Source organism: Prinia subflava, chromosome 6, assembly GCF_021018805.1.
Source record: "Prinia subflava isolate CZ2003 ecotype Zambia chromosome 6, Cam_Psub_1.2, whole genome shotgun sequence".
Classification (NCBI taxonomy): domain Eukaryota; kingdom Metazoa; phylum Chordata; class Aves; order Passeriformes; family Cisticolidae; genus Prinia; species Prinia subflava.
In genome coordinates this window covers 9,996,167-10,014,129 of record NC_086252.1, presented here as the reverse complement: position 1 = coordinate 10,014,129, position 17,963 = coordinate 9,996,167, and the positions used below count along the sequence as shown (strand labels likewise).

General features: G+C 45.3%; 1 protein-coding gene across 3 annotated transcripts in view; it reads right to left on the bottom strand.

Annotated features, from left to right (window-relative positions):
* Positions 1–15,276, bottom strand: part of UNC80 (unc-80 homolog, NALCN channel complex subunit) — a 119,469-nt gene extending 104,193 nt beyond the window's left edge. For all 3 annotated transcript variants that reach the window (XM_063400155.1, XM_063400154.1, XM_063400156.1), the window contains exons 1-7: positions 15,185–15,276; positions 13,881–13,929; positions 7,362–7,518; positions 6,159–6,454; positions 3,588–3,711; positions 1,704–1,771; positions 1,060–1,199 (exon numbers count right to left, since the gene is read on the bottom strand). In XM_063400155.1, coding sequence (XP_063256225.1) covers positions 1,060–1,199; positions 1,704–1,771; positions 3,588–3,711; positions 6,159–6,454; positions 7,362–7,518; positions 13,881–13,929; positions 15,185–15,276 — 926 coding nt within the window. The remainder of the gene's footprint in view (positions 1–1,059; positions 1,200–1,703; positions 1,772–3,587; positions 3,712–6,158; positions 6,455–7,361; positions 7,519–13,880; positions 13,930–15,184) is intronic.
* Positions 15,277–17,963: the final 2,687 nt, after the last annotated feature.

Sequence of the window (17,963 nt, the reverse complement as noted above, 5' to 3'; positions counted from 1 at the left end):
GCTGCTTGTTTTTCTTACAGCTGTGCACTCTCTGAGCAGTAGTGTTCACACACAGAATGGCAGCTCTGTCCCCACCTTCAGTTTTACTGGCTCACATTAATACAAATTAAATACAGATCCACAACTGACAACAGCCTTGATAAAAAACCCCAAGGGAAGCTTCCTGATGGTACGAGAGCCTTAACAAATAGCTTTTCCTCTGCATCAGTGAGAGGATGCCCTGAGCTCCCATTTGAGAGAGCAGAGCTGCTCCTAGGTGATATCCAGAAAATCACTCCGTCCTACACTTCTGTCAGTGTAACGAAGCCATTTCTTAAAACTGCAGTGCTTTGGACATGACATTTCTCAAAAGAGATAAGCAACAGGACCAGAGTTTTAAGGTGTTTCAGTGACACTCCTACATCCACAGAAACTAAGTTATAGCCCTCTCTCCAAAATCTGAAAATACCCATCTGTTTGATTTACTTTATGGCACCACTGAGTGTCCAGCACTACTGAAAATCCAGTCCTGCCTTCATGTGCCCAAATCTAGATGAATTCCTCAGTGCCAAGCTGGAAGGGTGTTTGCATAGCTGTGCTTCCCTGTTAGTCTGCTCCTTTGGGCCAGCTATGCAGCAGGATGCAAAGGAGGCATAATGAAGGCAACAGAGAGAGGCTTGCAGAAATTCTTTGTTAGGCGGAAAGAAAATCTGGTCAGAAGATAATACAGAATAATACAAAAGCCAGATAATACACCAGTTGCCTGAAGCTGAATCTAGCCTAGAAGCAGTGAGCCTGAAGGTTATTTTTTGAGTTTTTAATTACAATAAACAAACATTCTAGAAAAGACCAAAGAAACTGTCCCAACAGGCCAGCTAGAGATTTCTCTGAAGAAAGCAGCATTGAGTAACAAGTGCTGCCTCTTTTCCATCACCCAGAACTGAGACTGGCTGAATTCAGAATTTGGTACAAACACCCAGCACCCTCAGCACGCCCAGCCAAAAGTGGATTCAGGAAGGGCCTGTGTGACCTCTACCACTGAACCACAGAAGCCCAAGTTTCTCCTGAAGGTCTTTGTACCTGGGATGTGCAGCACTTTTCTCCTGGGAAGTCTGGGAGGATACACTTCCATCCAAGGAGTTTCCAGGATGACATGCTGAAACAGAAGCCTTTGGAGGTACAGGATCTGGCTGTGTTGTCTCGCAGACCACCTGCAGTCCCTTTGGATAGTTGTAAAAAAGAAAATAGGTATATAAACATATTTAACTCTCCCATGTCAGTTTTATAGCTGCATTTTGAGCTTAGATATGACTGTTACTTACACCAAAATACCACAAAACACCGATCAAGCCTGGGGTGTCTCAATACAAGGCCTTGTAGGCAAAGGATATATTGTACATTGTACAGGCTTCCTGCCCAGGAGAATGATTTGGCACAGAAGGGACCTTAAAATTCAACCTCCAACCTTCCTGCCATATACACAAGATCAGGCTTCCATCCTATAAGACAGGATAAGGCCAAGGAGATCCAGACAGATACACACCCCACACCCTTGGGTTGCACTGCAAACAAGGCTGGGATCCTTTGCTGTGAAGAACTGCGAATAGCAGTAATTTCTGGAGATGGAATAATTTAGGGTGGTAACTGCAAGTTCTCTTTCAATATTCATTCCCCCCTGCCTCAGCACCCAACTCCAGCCTGTCAAAGCTTAGCACAGGACTCACCTCAGGACGCCCACTGTCCAGATTGGGGGATTCACAGGTCTGGTTATTGGTGGGAGAACTTCTCTTGGCTGAGGAAAGAAGTCAAAGCAGGACATTTCAGGAAATTCCTCCTACACTATAATGTACCTACACCATAAAGTATTGGAATAGAAGGATAAACCAGAAGACAAAACCAGCATCTATCTGCTGCCAACTCCCTAGGTGCTGGTCCCAGACATAAAAAGAAAACAGGACTGGGTTAGTTTTTTCAGTTCTTCCCACTGTGTTGTCAAAAACACTGTCTACTGAAAATCTATTTCTTTAAAATTAAAATTGAGTATAAACTTCATCCTAAATCCATTCACCATCAATTGTGGTTTTCTGTGCGGTGCCTTTTGTTCTGGAGTTCTTCATCCTATCTGTACATATACTCAGGTCCTTTCCTAGGTTACATCACTCGAAGTGTATTGTGATTCCAAATTTCCCAAATGCCCTTGGCACAGGAAATCCATGGATGTCACACAGAAAGTTTGATCTGTAATACTGCAGCAGACTAAGGGTATCACACAGATTAGGATGACAAATCTTCAGATGCTGCTAAAAGCTGTGCAGGTATCGCTTTAAATCAGACTGAGTGCAAAACAAATATTGCAAAGCTTCTTAATTAGATTTTTTTATTTGTTTTTGAAGGAGAATTTAAGGAAATTTGACTTTCTTTTTTCCTAGTTTGAGAAAATGCTAAGATAGCAGCATCTTCCTACACATAAAAGACCTCATTCAATTAGTATTTCTGTCCTGCTGAAAAAAACTTTCAAAACATAATGGAGCATTTTCCTTCCAGACTTTACTTCTGAACTTATTTTTAGGGATTTTCTGACACCACACAGACCTGTAGAAAAAAAATCCAATAGTCAAAGAAAACTTAGGGCTAATCCCCTTTGTTAGTTCCAGGGCTGAAATACTGTATTTTAATTCTAGAAGTTGAAGCAGAGGTACAAAGAGCAAGATGTAAAAGACTGTTTTAAATCATTTGGAAGATCTGAATCTTTTTCATTCTGTCTCAGTATGCTTACAAAGTCTTCAGAACAAAATATGACATCCAAAATTACCTGTTATCAGAAAAATCTGATTTAGTGAATTATATTTGCACTATTGTGAAAATTACCATTCCATGCTTTTGAGAACTGGAAGCAATGCTACAGCCGTATGCCTTGCTCACTTTCAGGAATTTCACCTTGCAGGAACTATGAAAAACGACTGTCTAAAATGTAACAGTAAAGAAAGGCTTTTTAGGACTAGGCCAGACAAAAAGACTTGAAAGCCAAAGCCTTGGAAGCCTAAGCACCCAACTCTTATCTCACTGTGGCTGAAGCACAAAGGAAAAGCAACCCCTTCTAGTATCCAAAACTGAATTTACAGCCTAGGCCTTCATTGGACTCTCCTGAAACTACGTTTTCTAATTTCACAAGATGCTGGAAATCAAATTTTAGGTAGCAGAATAACCACCTGTGTGCTCATCACTGTTCATTTTTGTGCAGTGCCGGTTTGGAAAAGATTTCCTTGCTCGTGTCAGGATGCTGTGTTTTACTGTCTTTGCCCTTCTTAGCAGCTAAGGAAGATAAGGCTAACAAAATCATATGAGGCTGACAGAAATGATAACTCTAGTGAAAAGTTATTAATTTCCTATTTGTGATGGTTCTCCCATCTTCTATTTAATTATTATGCAAATTTCAATTGACTCTGAGGGGAAACAACCTTAAACTTCCCTGAAGTTTGATTAGTTCCTGCAGGATCAACATATTCCTTCATTCATAATGGCTACAGAATGTAAAGGCAGCACCAGGCAAACACAGGGAAAGGTTTCCCAGATCCCAGGAGCTGCACTGCCACGGCAGAGTCACACACCTGTGATGATGTTCCTGATGGGTTTTACAAGGGCATTGAAGGCAGAAACTTCAGGCTGCCTGTGCTCCCACATCGGCTGCCAGATGACGAGGCCACTGGCCAGGCGGAACGTCAGGTCAGACTCCTGAAAAGAAAAACAAGGCACTGCTTCCAGTCTGCAAACACTGGCACTTCTCTGATGCACAACAAATGTGCATTTCTCTGAGCTCAAAGGAAGTAAGTGGCACCCTGTGCAGCTGTCCAGTCAGTTTGTGCTAGCACTCCAAAAATATGCAATTTTTTTCTCAAACGAAAATTTCTGTTCTAGTCAATGAACCCTGTTTTTCCCAGGACATTAAGCTGTAATAGAAAAGGCTATTCCTGTCACAAAGTATTCCTTTAAATTACCCATAACCACTTTATGTTTAGTATTCAAGCTCAACTTCAGGATTTACACTCTAGAACTTCTTCCCCAAAAGAATAAGAATATTAAATATTAAAGCATCACTTGGAAATTGAGGAAACACGTCACAGATCACTATGAAGTAGCGGGTGTACATAACTGTTTTTATCATTAGCATTGTTAGGACCTGAATTCTGTCAACAGAGGCACTGGTACAGCTCACACTCGTGCTACAGCTGTTTTACATAAGCGAGCAGCTGAAATCATATAAATTTGTATAAAATCATATAAATCTTAGTAGGACCAAGGTGCAGATATGCACTTACCTGACCTAATGGCAGCTCTACATGAGGAGACACAGATGTCAGTGTAGTCCCAGCTATCCCCACATGGCAAATGAACACGGTGACAGCAGCTCTGCTGGTGTAATTACAGGTGCACAACCCTCTCCTACCGCGACAGCCCCAGGTGCCTTGGAATGTTGGAATGGATGATGCAGACAGAGCTAAGGGAATGGCAGGAACCCACTGCCTGTACCTCTCCAGCCCTCCTATTCCCTACCCTCTGCCAGTGCTCTCTCATCACTATCAACCCATGAGCTTGGCTTAAACTAAGCTTGGTTTTAATGACTGTTTATACTGACTGCAATTTGCAAGGCTTTTAGACCTGCCAGCAGTGACTCTGCATTTTCACTTTGCACTGCCAGCTTGTGGTGACGTGCCAACACTTCCACCTACAGCTGTGCAGTTAAAGAATTACATGCATCCCCCAAAGCCTGCTTTAAATAATACATTTTGCTCAAGACACAAATCCTCCCAGAAGTCCAGAATTCAATAGTTTAGGTCTGTCTATTCAAACATGTGTCATCTTCTGTGAGCATTACTTTGGCTATCTGATCAGGCAGTATTCTTCCCCTGAGGCTTACAAGACACTGGCAGGACAAAGCTCACTCAGTGAACCATTCCCATGCCTCATTTAACTCCTTTCCTGCACTTCACTTTGATGACAGAAACGTGCAGGTTTTAATTGGCTGTTCAATGTTCATCCCCACAGTACTCCAGAGATCTCTGAGATTTTCAAGGTAAACTGGAGACTGTTATCAACCCCATCTTGAAAACAGTGTGCCAGGAAGATTAATACAAAAGTTTGGGACTCCAATCTCTAACAGCCAAGGTCTACCCCCAGTTTCACTCCATTTATTCAAATGGCAGCCTGCATTTTTGTGTGTAGCGCTGGGAAGAATTCAGTATTTCTTCCTGTGCTGTCCCAGTAGCCTACAGAGAACTAGTAAACAAGTATGAAAAAATTGGGCTAAATAAACTACTGTACAGGAACTCAGTAGCAGAAGTAGAGAGAGAATCTAGTTCTCCAGTCTTGCTTTTATCTGCCTTAATCAAAAGAGATTGTCCTGCATCTCCTGTTCCTTCTTACCTTCTTCAACTGTTGCAGCATAGAAAGCAGGATTAGAAGAGATAGCCCCATCACTCCCTGACTTTATAGTCCTTTTTTCAAGGACCTACTCTTTCTTGAGGCCTAGCTGGAAACATAAAGGCTAAATGGCAGCCTCCCAGAGGCAGGAGTCAGAGCATGAAGAAAATGGGGTTTTTTTCCACATCACTCAGCAAAGCTGATGCACTCAGCATAAAATCAGCAGAGGAACCCCTGTAGGTAGACAGGAGGCCTGCAGCCTGCTTCACACTTCAGAACAAAGGAATGCTCCACTGCCTTTGCCACTGCCATGCTTAAAACACTTTCCTGGTAATTAGCATCAAGATGATTAGTAATGACAACAAATCCCAGTGGCAGCCCCACGGTGGAATCCCTGAAACTCTAGCAAGGCTTTTCTGACCAGTGGTTGGGAATCACTGGAGCAAGTTAAATATTCCTTTCTGCAGTTTTCAGGATCCCAGAGACTCCACAGGGGCCACAGACCTTTGCCGTTCCCAAAGGCTAAAAATGGCTCACTTTGTATTTTTGTCTTTGTGCCTGCCTGATGCTGTGGTGATTGCTCACGCCACTGGAAGGATTTCTTCCCAATGGCAGCAGCATTCTGCCAGCCTGGTAAAACACTTCCAGCAGTCCCCCTGTGTGCACTGCAAACTGAGTTAAGTAACAATCAGAAAGGCAAAACCATTCCTTTCCTGCTCAGAGCTGTCTCCACACAGGAACCCCACCAGAGTCCCACTTACTCTAATCCTGTGGACGAGGGGAGCGAAGAGGAACACAAACAGCTCTACTGTGGCCATGGAATTCTGGAAGAACTTCCTTCTGCTGTTCTCCTCCTCATCGGTCGCGGCGCCGGGCCGGGGATGTCCCGGTGATCCCTGGTTTTCAGCCTGGTGGATGAAGGCACTGCTGCTCCCTCCCCAGCCAGAGCCTCTGTCTCCAAAGCGGTCATTGCTGCAGTCCTGAGGAGCATCCAGCAGCATCCAGTGAAGGGTGTGAAGCAGCTTCGTTTCAGCTACTCCAAGCTTATCCTGATGCCCTGTATGGAAAAACACGTCACAGTGTCTCACAGGGCTTCCATCAACGATACTGTTGGATTGTTTCAGAGCTGCACTGGAGGCTGGACACCCAACTCCCAGAGAAGCACCTGAAAATTAAAATTCTACAGTTGAAAGCACCAGCATTCTGTCTCATTATATTTGAAAACTCCTAAATCAGAAGCCTCCATTTATTTCCCAGCATTTGGAGGTCAGCCTCTGCAATGTCAGCTACAGGGCACAGACAGCAGCACTGACAGAGTGGTCCCAAAAGAAACTAACTCAGTCTTGTCTGTTTGACTTTGCTGAATAAGACAAAATGCCAGTGGGCACTGCAAGGTGCTCAAGCTGTGTCTTGTAATGCTCCCTGCTGGCATGTCTCAGGAAGCAAACTCCTGCTGAAACCACTGCTGGAATCAGTACAAAAGTAAGTAAAGGAAGTTGGATTTGGATCTGCCTCTCCATTGTCTGATTGACTATCCGTCGAGAGTCACATGCATTGGTCTAAATAAAAATAGGAAGAACCCCCCCCCCAAACTGAAGATATTAAAAGTACCTGCTGCAACTGACCACTACAGCATGCCTTGAAAGAAATACATATTCCTTCAAGGAATCCATGCCTGCTGGGTGCTCAAGTAAGTTCTATTATTGCTGGGAAATAACTACCAAAATGTTATTGAACATCTCTTGACTCTTTAGCTCATCAGACCACTAACTTCACTGGGGAATTCTTCACAGTTTACCCTTCTACAAATGAGAAAGACAATCATCAAGAATCATCAAGGCAATCCCCAGAAGAAACTAATCAGGATTCTAAGGATTCAGAATTTGTTGGCACCCTGAGCAGTAATCTGTCATATTTTAACTGATAGCTTCAATAATGGAAAACAACCTCACAGGAGCACTCACCTAGCTTATTCCTGTTGGACAGCAATGTTGCAGTGCAGTGCAGCACATGAGGGAGGGCAGCTTGGACAAGTTCCCAGCGAGAGATGCTCTGGATGGCTTCAGAGAGAGCTGGAGAAAGGCCATGCAGCTTGTTTTCTACTAAAACCCGTTCAAAAGACTGAAAAGTAAGAACAAAGAAAAAAAGACATTGTGTCTATTTCTGCACATTCCTTCCAGTACATGAACATCCTCTTTGTAAAACGTCTAGTCTCTAATTTTGTAACTGCAGTAAATTTTATAATATTCGTCCTGAAAAATACAGACTGTAACTAAAGCTCAACAGACATATGGACACAGTTGACTAAGAAATGACTGGACCATGCAATACATTTTCTGCAATGTAAGAGAATTGAAGCAAGTATCATCTGTGTGTTAGTAAGTGCTGACATCAAGCCAGACTTGCAGCTGTGCTGGGTAAAGCCAGTAATCCTGACTCACAGCTGTGCTGGGCATGCCAGTAATCCTGTTAGAAGTCACGGGAAAGCCTGCTAGGAAAGCCTGTACTTGCGGAGCTGAGTGCTGGATATTCTCAAACACACATGCTCCTTCAGTTTAGTGCATCATAAAGGGCAAACCACTAAAGGTGTACAGGCCTTAGGAAATGTTTTCACACCCTGTCACAAAAAACTACCAGCGCACAGAATTTTCTGTCGAGCTATGATGTAATGGTTTTGTGAACGCTTATGGAGCTGACGGCTGCAACACGTTCATTACTTCCACATCGAGCAACACAAAATAAGGCTCTCTGCTGCTGAAACCCCTGAGGAAGATCCCCATTGTTAGTTGCTCCAACCCTTTCAATTAATTGTTGCTCTGATCAGATACAGAGACCTCATTACAGGTCACTAGTGCAGTTATATTCCTTCACTGAAGTACTTATAACCAAGATAATGACAATGCATGTCCTTGCTATAAACCAGCTTAACCTCATGGCTACCTATTTGCTCACAAGCTGTGTCACCAATTTTATCAAGCTCGGGGCAAACAAGTAACTGCTGCCCCAAAGATGCTTCAAAGGCCCTCACTCCAGACTCATAAAGCTTATCCTGCAACACTAATCGTATCTTTTTTTTTTCCTGTGAAGTTGAGGGGGTGGTAATAAGAATAGTCACACAGAAGAAGAGCAAAAGCAGCATGTCAAAACATGCTCCCCTGAATGAGCAACCCCTCCCAAGCATGGCATGCTAACCTGTGGTACCAGGCACCCTCCTGCCTGTCCCAGCACCTGGGCACATTTTTATCTGTCTGTGTGCAGGCAGACGTGAGCTCCTCTGCCAGGAGGCTGGTGGTGTCCTGATGGCAGCACAGCGCTGCACCACTGCAGCTCCACAGCATCACTGCTCTGGCCAGCACCGAGGCACAGAGACACACACCTACCCACCAGAGAGGACCAACAGACTGAAACACTGACACCAACCATCAGAGCTGCCAACAAACACCGTGTGCACAAGGTCACACTGCCCACCTGCTAGAAACGCCAGGTTGCAGTCAGAAAATGTCATACACTTTCCTTATGGACCAATGGCTGGAACTGGAGGGCATAGCTGTAATACATGGAAAAAACACTGGCTTCCAGAGGGTGACTCAAAAATAATGCGCCATGCTTCATCTTATTAGCAGTATGTGGTTCCTAGCACCAGGAATGGATAACCTGTGCAACCAGGGTAAGGATGCCTCAAGTCACCCTTACAGTGATCTGCTGGGGGCCGCAGCATCTGAGGAAAACAGTCTCCTGTTTTCCTCTCCATTCAATCCTATCAGTTCAGAAATGGGGGAAAATGAAGGGAGACTGATGCTTTGAAAGCCTGGACAGGACAGGGAATAAGGTACCCATCTAAGGCCTGACCATTTCTGTTCCAGTCAGGATTCAGAGTAGGACAGAGAGTGCATTAGAATAAAGACAAAAGAGATTTAGAATAAGTATCCCAGCCAAGGGATTATTACATAACAAAACAGGGGAGCAAAGAAGTAAAGTATTCCCAGAAGCAGAACAAGAGGTACATTGTTAAAAATACCAGAAAGTTTGAAAGAGCCAGTGAAAGACAAGAGGTTTTATTTATTTTTATCAAAAGAGGACACGGACCACTTCTTAGTCATTGCTCCAGCCACACACTCCTATATCCACTCTTCCATCAGCTCTGGGTCTCACTCAATCCTTCATCCAACAAAGCCAAGCCTCCACACAAGCCAAAAGGAAGATCAGAACAGAGGTAAGTAGCTCCTACCCATGTTAGTGAGCTGGATTAGCTCACTGAGAGGCCTGCCAAGCACCAGTGCTGACTGAGGCTTATTGAACTGAATTATCTCACCTCCAGCACAAAAGTCGAACCATAAGCTCGCACTTTAGCAGAGTTGACAAAGCTGTTCAGTTTGCAGGGCAAGGGGAGAAAAAAAACTAAAACACTGGGAACACCAACCCTATTCTGAAGTGTGACAGAAGACACCTTGTTGCTCCCTGGCTTTCTATTCAAGGTCTCATTCCTGGGTACTTCAATGGCATCAGGTAGAAATACCTGAGTTTGCAACATGTCTTTAGATTAGGCTTGCCAACACCCTGGAATTTGTCTGGAGTTCTCCATAAAGCTGCAGCTTCTGTCTATACCAGACACTCAAGATGAAAGGTCCTTTTTTACTCTTTCAGGACCTGCTATAGGGAATACACAGACATTGGGGCAGAAGACCTAATCTTCACCTCACCTGAACTAAGCAACTGCTGCTACAGCTGAGAGGAACTCCATGCTTAAATAAGAAGGCTGAATGAGAGTGTTTGAAAAAGGTCCCTGTAAGTGAGTCAGAAGACAGACACTGTGATGCCCTGGGTACATCCAGAGCCACAGCCTCAGGGCTCAGGGCTGCAGCCTAGAAAACAAATACCCACTCACAGCAGCCCTGGTCACACCTGCAATACCCCGCACACACCAAAGGCAGAGGAAGAACATCTGCCAAGGGGACAGCGAGGGAAGTCAGCGCCTTGGCTGGAGAAACAGTCCCTTTCAGCAGTGCTGTGTGTGTGTTCAGCTCCCTCAGGACCACTTACACAAGCGTTTTTCCTTTTAGCCAGGCGGTGACAGCTGTTTTCACAGGGAGTGGTGGCCAGCCTTGTCTGGCTGCCTTCCCACTGCTGCTGTTCTCCTTTTACCTCCATCTCCACCAACAACCAAAGGCGCTGCCAAACGCCTTGTGACCAGGATCAGCCTGTGTGCCACTGTGTGCCCTGTACTTCTTGTCTAGGCACCTTCAGGCTCTCTGCTCCCATTCCAGCAGCATTCTGGCTGGGCTTTGCCATGGTCTCCTAACAGTTTTTGCTTGAGCTGCATGAACTCCCCCTGCTCTAAGCCCAGGGAAGCTGTACCTGCAGTGAATCACATAAGGCAGGAAGGGGTCAGCCAGGGGCTGACAGAGGGTGCCCAGAGGCTCCCTTAGAAAGCTCAGCACCTCCTGCTACATCCTGGAGTGCCAGGGAGTATCCCCACAGGACTGCCCAGTGCAGGCACAGAAGGACCATGGCAGAAACACAGAGAAATGGTCAGAGCTTCTTGAACTTGTGTCCTTGGAGGGGACCTCACTGCCCTGTCCTTCCAAAGCTCAGCCTGCATCACAGAGGAAAGCTGAGACCACTGCTGGAGTCACTTCAGGCTGACTGCAAAGAGCCTGAAGGGCAGGCAGAAAGTACTGTCAGTCTGGGGCACGTCCACTGAGCAAGGAAGAGCTCCTAGAAAGATCCAGGAACCGAGAAATTCACAGCACAAGGGATGGCAAGACTCCATTGTTCACTAAACATGGCAATAGTATAAACATTCACAGGTAATGAAACACAGATGCCAAACACTTTACTTACAGAAATTCACTTTTCTGCAACCATGTCCACTGGCTTGATAAAATAAAGGTGGCCTCTTCCTGAACTCTGCTCCACAGCTATACTTATATATATTTTCCATAATAACAAAACATGTAATTACATTTTCCCAAAACAAGGAATAAAACCCTAACCAAACAAACAAAACCCCACCACCAAACAGAAAAGAGGGAAACTTTGAATTTGCAGGACCCTCCAGAAAACATTTAAGTTCTTCCGTGTTCAATGTAAAACAGAGCAGAAGAATTTAAGCATATCTTTGAGTTCCTTACCATCACCCAAAAAATGCATTAGCTTTGTACAGCATTCACATGCTTTCCTGTGAGGTCATTTACAGCTTTGACTCGTGCACATTAGGAATGACCTCATGTGAGGGCAGAACAGCTTCAGAATGGGGAGGAGGAAGAACATTAAACCCATACTGAGGCACAAACATATTTAGATGTTGTAAGACAACGTATGGGGGAGAGTATTTACCTTCAGCTTAAAGGCTATTATGCACAGACCAACTGAAGTAAGTGCGATGGCTCAGGTAAAGAGAAGAATGCAATGAAAGGGCCATTCTTTTCCTCTAGGATTATGGTATAAAGCAAAGCTCAAAGAAGCAATGCAATATGCTCTTGCAGACCAGATGCTGTACTCACTGAATCTCAGGCTCCAACATCTGCTTCCTCAAGGCACAATATGCAGCAAATTCTCCTACAGCAAGTTTAGAGCTAAGAATAATAAAGGAATACTGCACAGTGTCATATGCATTGCCAGACAGCTAACAGCCCATAGACATGCCTACAACAACTCTGGCTAGAGAATTATAAAAGGACAGACCATGGAACAGGTGCACAGCATTGCTAGGCACACAAGTTAACACAGGGGTGTTAGAGAGTCAGCAGGAGGTGTCAGAACACAAGGCAAGGACCTGTCAGGTTCCAGAAACCCTGTCCCACCCAGGCTCACAGCACTCTGCTGCTCCACTGGATAAAACAGGATGTGTTGGTGTGGGCAGATGTGCTGGTTGGGCATTGATTGAAGAAAGTTGTGGCAAAAACCAATTAGTGACTGGCTTTGAATGTTGACAGCCTGATTAACCAATTAAATATGGGATAAGCCTCTGGACTACACAGGTAAAACAAGCTGGCCAACCTGAAACCACCAGAGCAGACATTCCTGTGTCTGCTACATACCAGGCAGAGGAAAGGCAGAGGAAACAGACCAAGCAGAGGCAGCAAATGTGTCAGTTCAGGCACAAATTCCTCAAAACTAAGCTGCACCTTTGAAAGTTTTCTGCCACTTCACCCAAAGGGTGGAAATTTACTGAATCTGTATGAAATGCCGTTCCTCAGAGCTCCCTTTCTCTTGGCTGAAGCACGTGATTTATGTTGTCAGGCAGTTCAGGGAGGAGTTTTGAGGTGCAGTTTGGTTTTTTCTACACTTAGTGAATTCTGGTATTTAGAATTAGCCCAGGGACCTGATGCCAACAGCACAGCAGGAAGCAAAGAAGTCACAGGCACACAGGTACATCACAGAGAAGGCAGCCCTGTCCCTCTACCCAACACTAACAGGTGTGAGCCCACAGATGAAGCCCCAGATTAGAGGTGCTCCTGGTAAACGACACAAGACGACAAGCTCCATTTCCCAGCCTCTCAACAGCCAGATACTGTCACTGGGCATCAGCCAGCGATGGTGCTTTTTGCTTGCCAACACACTAAACCAGCACTCCTCTATCTCTACTTGGTATCTAGCAAAAACTTTGAAAAATTTATGGATTTCTTAGAAGAAAATGACTCAGCAACAGATAAAGCTTCTCCAGCCTAATGCCTTGTGAGAAGGAAGTCAGAAAATTGCTGCAGAGTGAGCTAAGAACTTTAAACTATTAAGATACACGTCCAGACCGAATTTTTCCACTCTGTCAAGTCTGGCTGCAATTGACTAATGTACTTTAAGTAATCCAAAGACCAGCAACCATTCAAGGAATTCGGAAATTCTCTAGATACCCATCTCATCTGAACTCGCTTGATGCCTTCCCTTTTCCCTCCTTTTCGGCAGTAACTTGAGGCTTTATTTGAAGTACAATTAGAGATAAGAGTTATTTGTATCTGCATAACAGCCTCTCCTTAATCATTCTGATAAGATATGTTCCCTCTAATTTCCAGTAGAAGTGTTCCCCATGTTGCACAAGGGCAGAAGTACTGTTCAAAGCCTGCTGGCATTGTTTACATTTTCCATATTATAAGCTTAAAAAACCTTTAGCAATCACAAACAGAAATGACATCAATTTCATGCAAAAGCACACCCATGTAGGATGAACTGAAAGGTTAGATCCAGACTGTCACAGCTCAGTTTGTCTATGTATTTATTTCATCACTACACTGTTACTAATGAAATACTTATTACTAATAACCACATAAATTCTTTTTGTTGTGTCTCGAGGTGGACATGATACTCAAATTCTCTATATGGGAACAATTTCAAATCCTTCATGTGATAACAGTACAGAATGAAGCTGAATGGATTAAAACCACTTCTGGTGTGATCTGAGAAGCTTGCAGATCAGCCACTAAGGCCAGAGTGACTGGCATGAAAAGCTAGTTACTTACAAGTGTTGGAAAAGAGACATGTGTACATACCACACAGGAAGCTTCATATTGTTTCCCCAGTTTAGGTCTTAAAAATGCACTGAAAGAAAGGAGAAGCAGCATTAGAGACCCAGTACATCAACATGTATTTCTCTTAGTTATTTTTAGGATTCTTCTCATGTCAGAAGGTTGTCAAAAGGCTGAGAAACTCATTGGAAAGGAAGACATAAGCCAAAACTATGTTCAGATACCTGTTGATAACAGCTGATAAATGCTGTTGTCAGAAGAAAAGGTGCCCACCCCGATATGTCAAGAGGTATTTAATTCAGCCCACAAGTTCCCAGGGATAAGATCTCCCATCAGACAATTTTCAGCCATTTTACCTCAGTGAAAGATTTTGAACATATTCTGTTAAAAATTTGTTAAATATTACTGAACTTTGCCTTGCCTCTATTTTAAGCCTGAGATCAGCTTGCTAGCTCCGTATTAAATAATTTTGCTGCACAGCTGCTGATGTGGAAGGCTAATGATGAAGTGCAGGCCTGTATGCTGCATGTAGAGAACACCCACCCTCTATCATTCTCTTCCAGAATGAGATCAGAGTAAATATTAAAAAAATAATCAGGTCACCTTATTGCGGGGGGGGGGTTATTTTATTTTGAAGGACACTGACTGTGGCATAAGGGGATTTTGTGACTGAGGCCTTAAATTAGAGCCACAACCTTCAAATCTTCCAACCTCCCCCACAGTGTTTTCAATTCAGAATCCTGCTAGGACAGGAGACTGGCAGGATTCACAAGGAACATAAAGCATCAGCCATGCATTCAGCTAGTCCCTCACACATCTCTAACCCCTCACTCTCCAGTCCCGGGAAATAAGGCGAGACTTGGACATATCTGCGTGCACGCTGACCTCTCAGAGCACATATTACACTTCCAGGACAGCTGCAAATACAGATAGAGGCAAAGCTGCAGGTTTGGTGCAGCACTGATGGATGCTGCTGCTTCTGGTACAAGAAGCTCCGTGAGTTCTCTTAAAAGATGGGGGCTGGACGACAGGATGGGGAACACGGGACAGGGAGGAAGGGAAAGGTGCATAACGAAACATACACATGAATGGTTTAAAGTCAAATCAAGGAGCTGCCCGGGACTGCCACTAGGTTAAGGTGCCTTGAGACCTCCTTCCACACCCCATACACACGAATTGCTCTATACTGAGTACAAAATCCAGGTTTTTTTCATGCTGCAGCCGCAGCAATAACCGCATCCTACCTGCCACTGGCAGCAGCTGGCCCGCACCCCCCTCCTCACTGCCACTGCCCTGTTGCAGCTGCATCCCAAGTGCACCGCTCTTACCTGGTTTGCCTCCACAGGAAGGTCTGGATGGGCAGAGGGATGCCACGGCCACTCTCCTGCTCCTGGCCCTCCGAGCTTTTCCTTTTCACCATGATGCTGCTGACAGCTGCCGCAGTCTCAGCAGACGCACCAGCCGGGATCTCCCATGGCCGCCTCCCGCTCCCCGCAACTCTTCACCCTCTCCCCTCCACTCCCCGCAGCCCACCCCCTCCCTCAACTCCGCCGGTGCAAAATGGCTGCAGAGGCAGGGAGGAAATTAGGGGGGAGCGAAGATGTCCGCGTCCTTCAGCTTCCTCCCTGCCTTCAGCACCTCCCTCTGTGGACAGCTCCCCGAGCCGGGGCCCGGGCGCTGACGAGGCCGGGAGGCGGCGCGGAGGGGGCGGCGGAGGCACCGCCCGCCAAACTTCCCGCGCCGCAGCAACAGGGCTGAGCCGGCCGCCGAGCCTAAGCCCCGCGGCGAGAGGGACTCAGGAGCAGCCCAGAGCCCTCCTCGGAGAGAGCGCCTTCCAGAGCCAGGCTGGATTGGTAATTAACACAGTTGTGACTGATCAGGGGCCAGCTCACCTGTTCTGCCTTCTCCTACAACTCTTTAGAGGAAACAAATAGCTTTGAAGTTCAGGATTAATTTTCCTTACTCTTTCTTTGTGCATAGCCAGTGCCTTGCCACGTCACAAGCCATCAGCACGCGGAGGTCACATAGCTCACTGAGAGGAAACTAAATCAGTACTTAGAATTCTGTTTATGATTACTTTGTAATAACTGAAAATATAACTGCAAATTACAGTTCCAGCCAAGCCTTCCATTTGAGTGCAGCATATTTCTCTCCAACTACACCCAGTCACAAAAGACACATAAATCCCTCCGTTTATACAGACAGTTTTGAAGTTACAGAACTTCTGATGCAAAACAAATCAGAGAGCAAAGCAAACATTATCAGCAGCAGGCTCTGTCACAAGAACTGCAGGCACGAAGATGCAGAGCTCAAATCCAGCCAGGCCATGACCAGCACTAAACCCAGGAGGTGGCACAGGTGGTTTAAATAAAGTTTGACAGTGGCTAGAGACGAGTTTTATTCTTGCCTGGTTTTGGAGACAGTGCCCACTACCACAAAGGGCACACAAAGCTGAAGTGATGTGTACCTCTGAAAGTAAAATGAATTGCATGTATAAAAAAAGAAGAAATTTTACCACCTGGAAGATTTTATTTATCTCTGTACTGAATTTCTGCTGGCAGCAGAGGCTTTCAGATTTGCATTTGACCAGACCTAAATACTAACACTACAGTGTGTGAATACCAAGAGAAAGTCCTGCACATCAGTCCCCTGCCTTCCCTTATGGTGGGAATAGAGAGAAACAAGTAGACTCTTCAGGGAGGCCATTACAGTAGGACAACAGCAAAGCGTCCTGAAAATTCACCTGTGCTCTGTTCTCTAGGCTACACTGGCATCTCGGACTGCCACAGAAACACAGGTCAGTCTGCCTGCAAAAACATGAAGACTACTGCAAAAAGTCCCTGCCATCAGAGAGCAGAAAAGGGAAGAGTGGGGAGAGTTCTGCCCTACTCTAGCAATTCCCAGCCCATGCAACTGCTCAGTCACACAAGGTGCCCATGACACTCTGAACCCATTTCCTCTCTCACTGCAGACAGGAGCAGTCTGCCATGCCTCCCGATCACATAATTCTGCTTGAGCACTGCTTTATCCATCACAGAGTTATGTTTACAATCCCTCACAGCAGGATCCAGTCTTGATCCAGAACAGTCAAGGCTGGCAGCACAGCACAGAGCGGGGACACGGAGCAGAACCTGAGCATGAAGCCCCCACCTTACACAGCAGTGCTCAGAGCAGGGAACGGCTCGAACCTCACTGCCTTGCACTTGTTTCCATGGTTATGTTCTCCAAGCTCCCACCCACAACCAATCCCTGCCATACACACTCCTAAGAATCCACATCTTATTTATCTCTGTGCAGGATCCCGGCTCTCAAGAGCATGTCAGGCCATTCTGTTGTGCAGCAGCCTTTTCCAAGAGCAAAGCTGCAAACAGCTCCTAAATGTAGATTCCAGAGCAGGGAAAAAACCCATTTTCCACACCCTCGAGATTTACTCTTCCACTGGCTGCCAGCAGGCTTCTGTCCTGGCTGAGCAGACCCATCACCAAGGAAAATCCTTTCTCTCTTGGGACAACCAGTCACAGAAGATTAGCACTGACAGATGTCACTCATCCTACCCTTTCCCATACGGCTCTGTCAGGTAGAAAGAATAAAAAAAATCAGAGAAGCTAGGAAAGCCCTGGTTTTTCTTTCAGGGCTTTTAAACAGCATGAAAACATTTCACTTCAGGTTCTTCAAGAATTCTCCTTCACAGCTCTTCGAGCTAGCCCTGACCAAACACAACACAGCTGTGTTCAGGAACAAGGATAAATAATCCCTAAAGCTGCAAGGATCCCCCAAAATTACAAGTTTTGCTGCTGTTGCTGCATGCATTTGGGCAGGAGTGGACTGCAGTTCAGTTGGATCAGATTCCACAAGAACAGTAAGATATTTAATCCCTCAGCCACACTTAGGTGGAACCAGTAGAGTGGCAGAGCACTCGTGCATCTGAGAATTCTACTCCAAAACAGAGCAGAAACACAGTCCCTCCACACCTCATGCACTAAGTTACTGGCTTTGCATCATGTTCAAACAACAAAACATATTCACACAGACATCCAACTGCAATTACATAAATTACAGGCACAGCTACACAGGACACAATGGGAGGGAACAAAATCCTGGAGATGA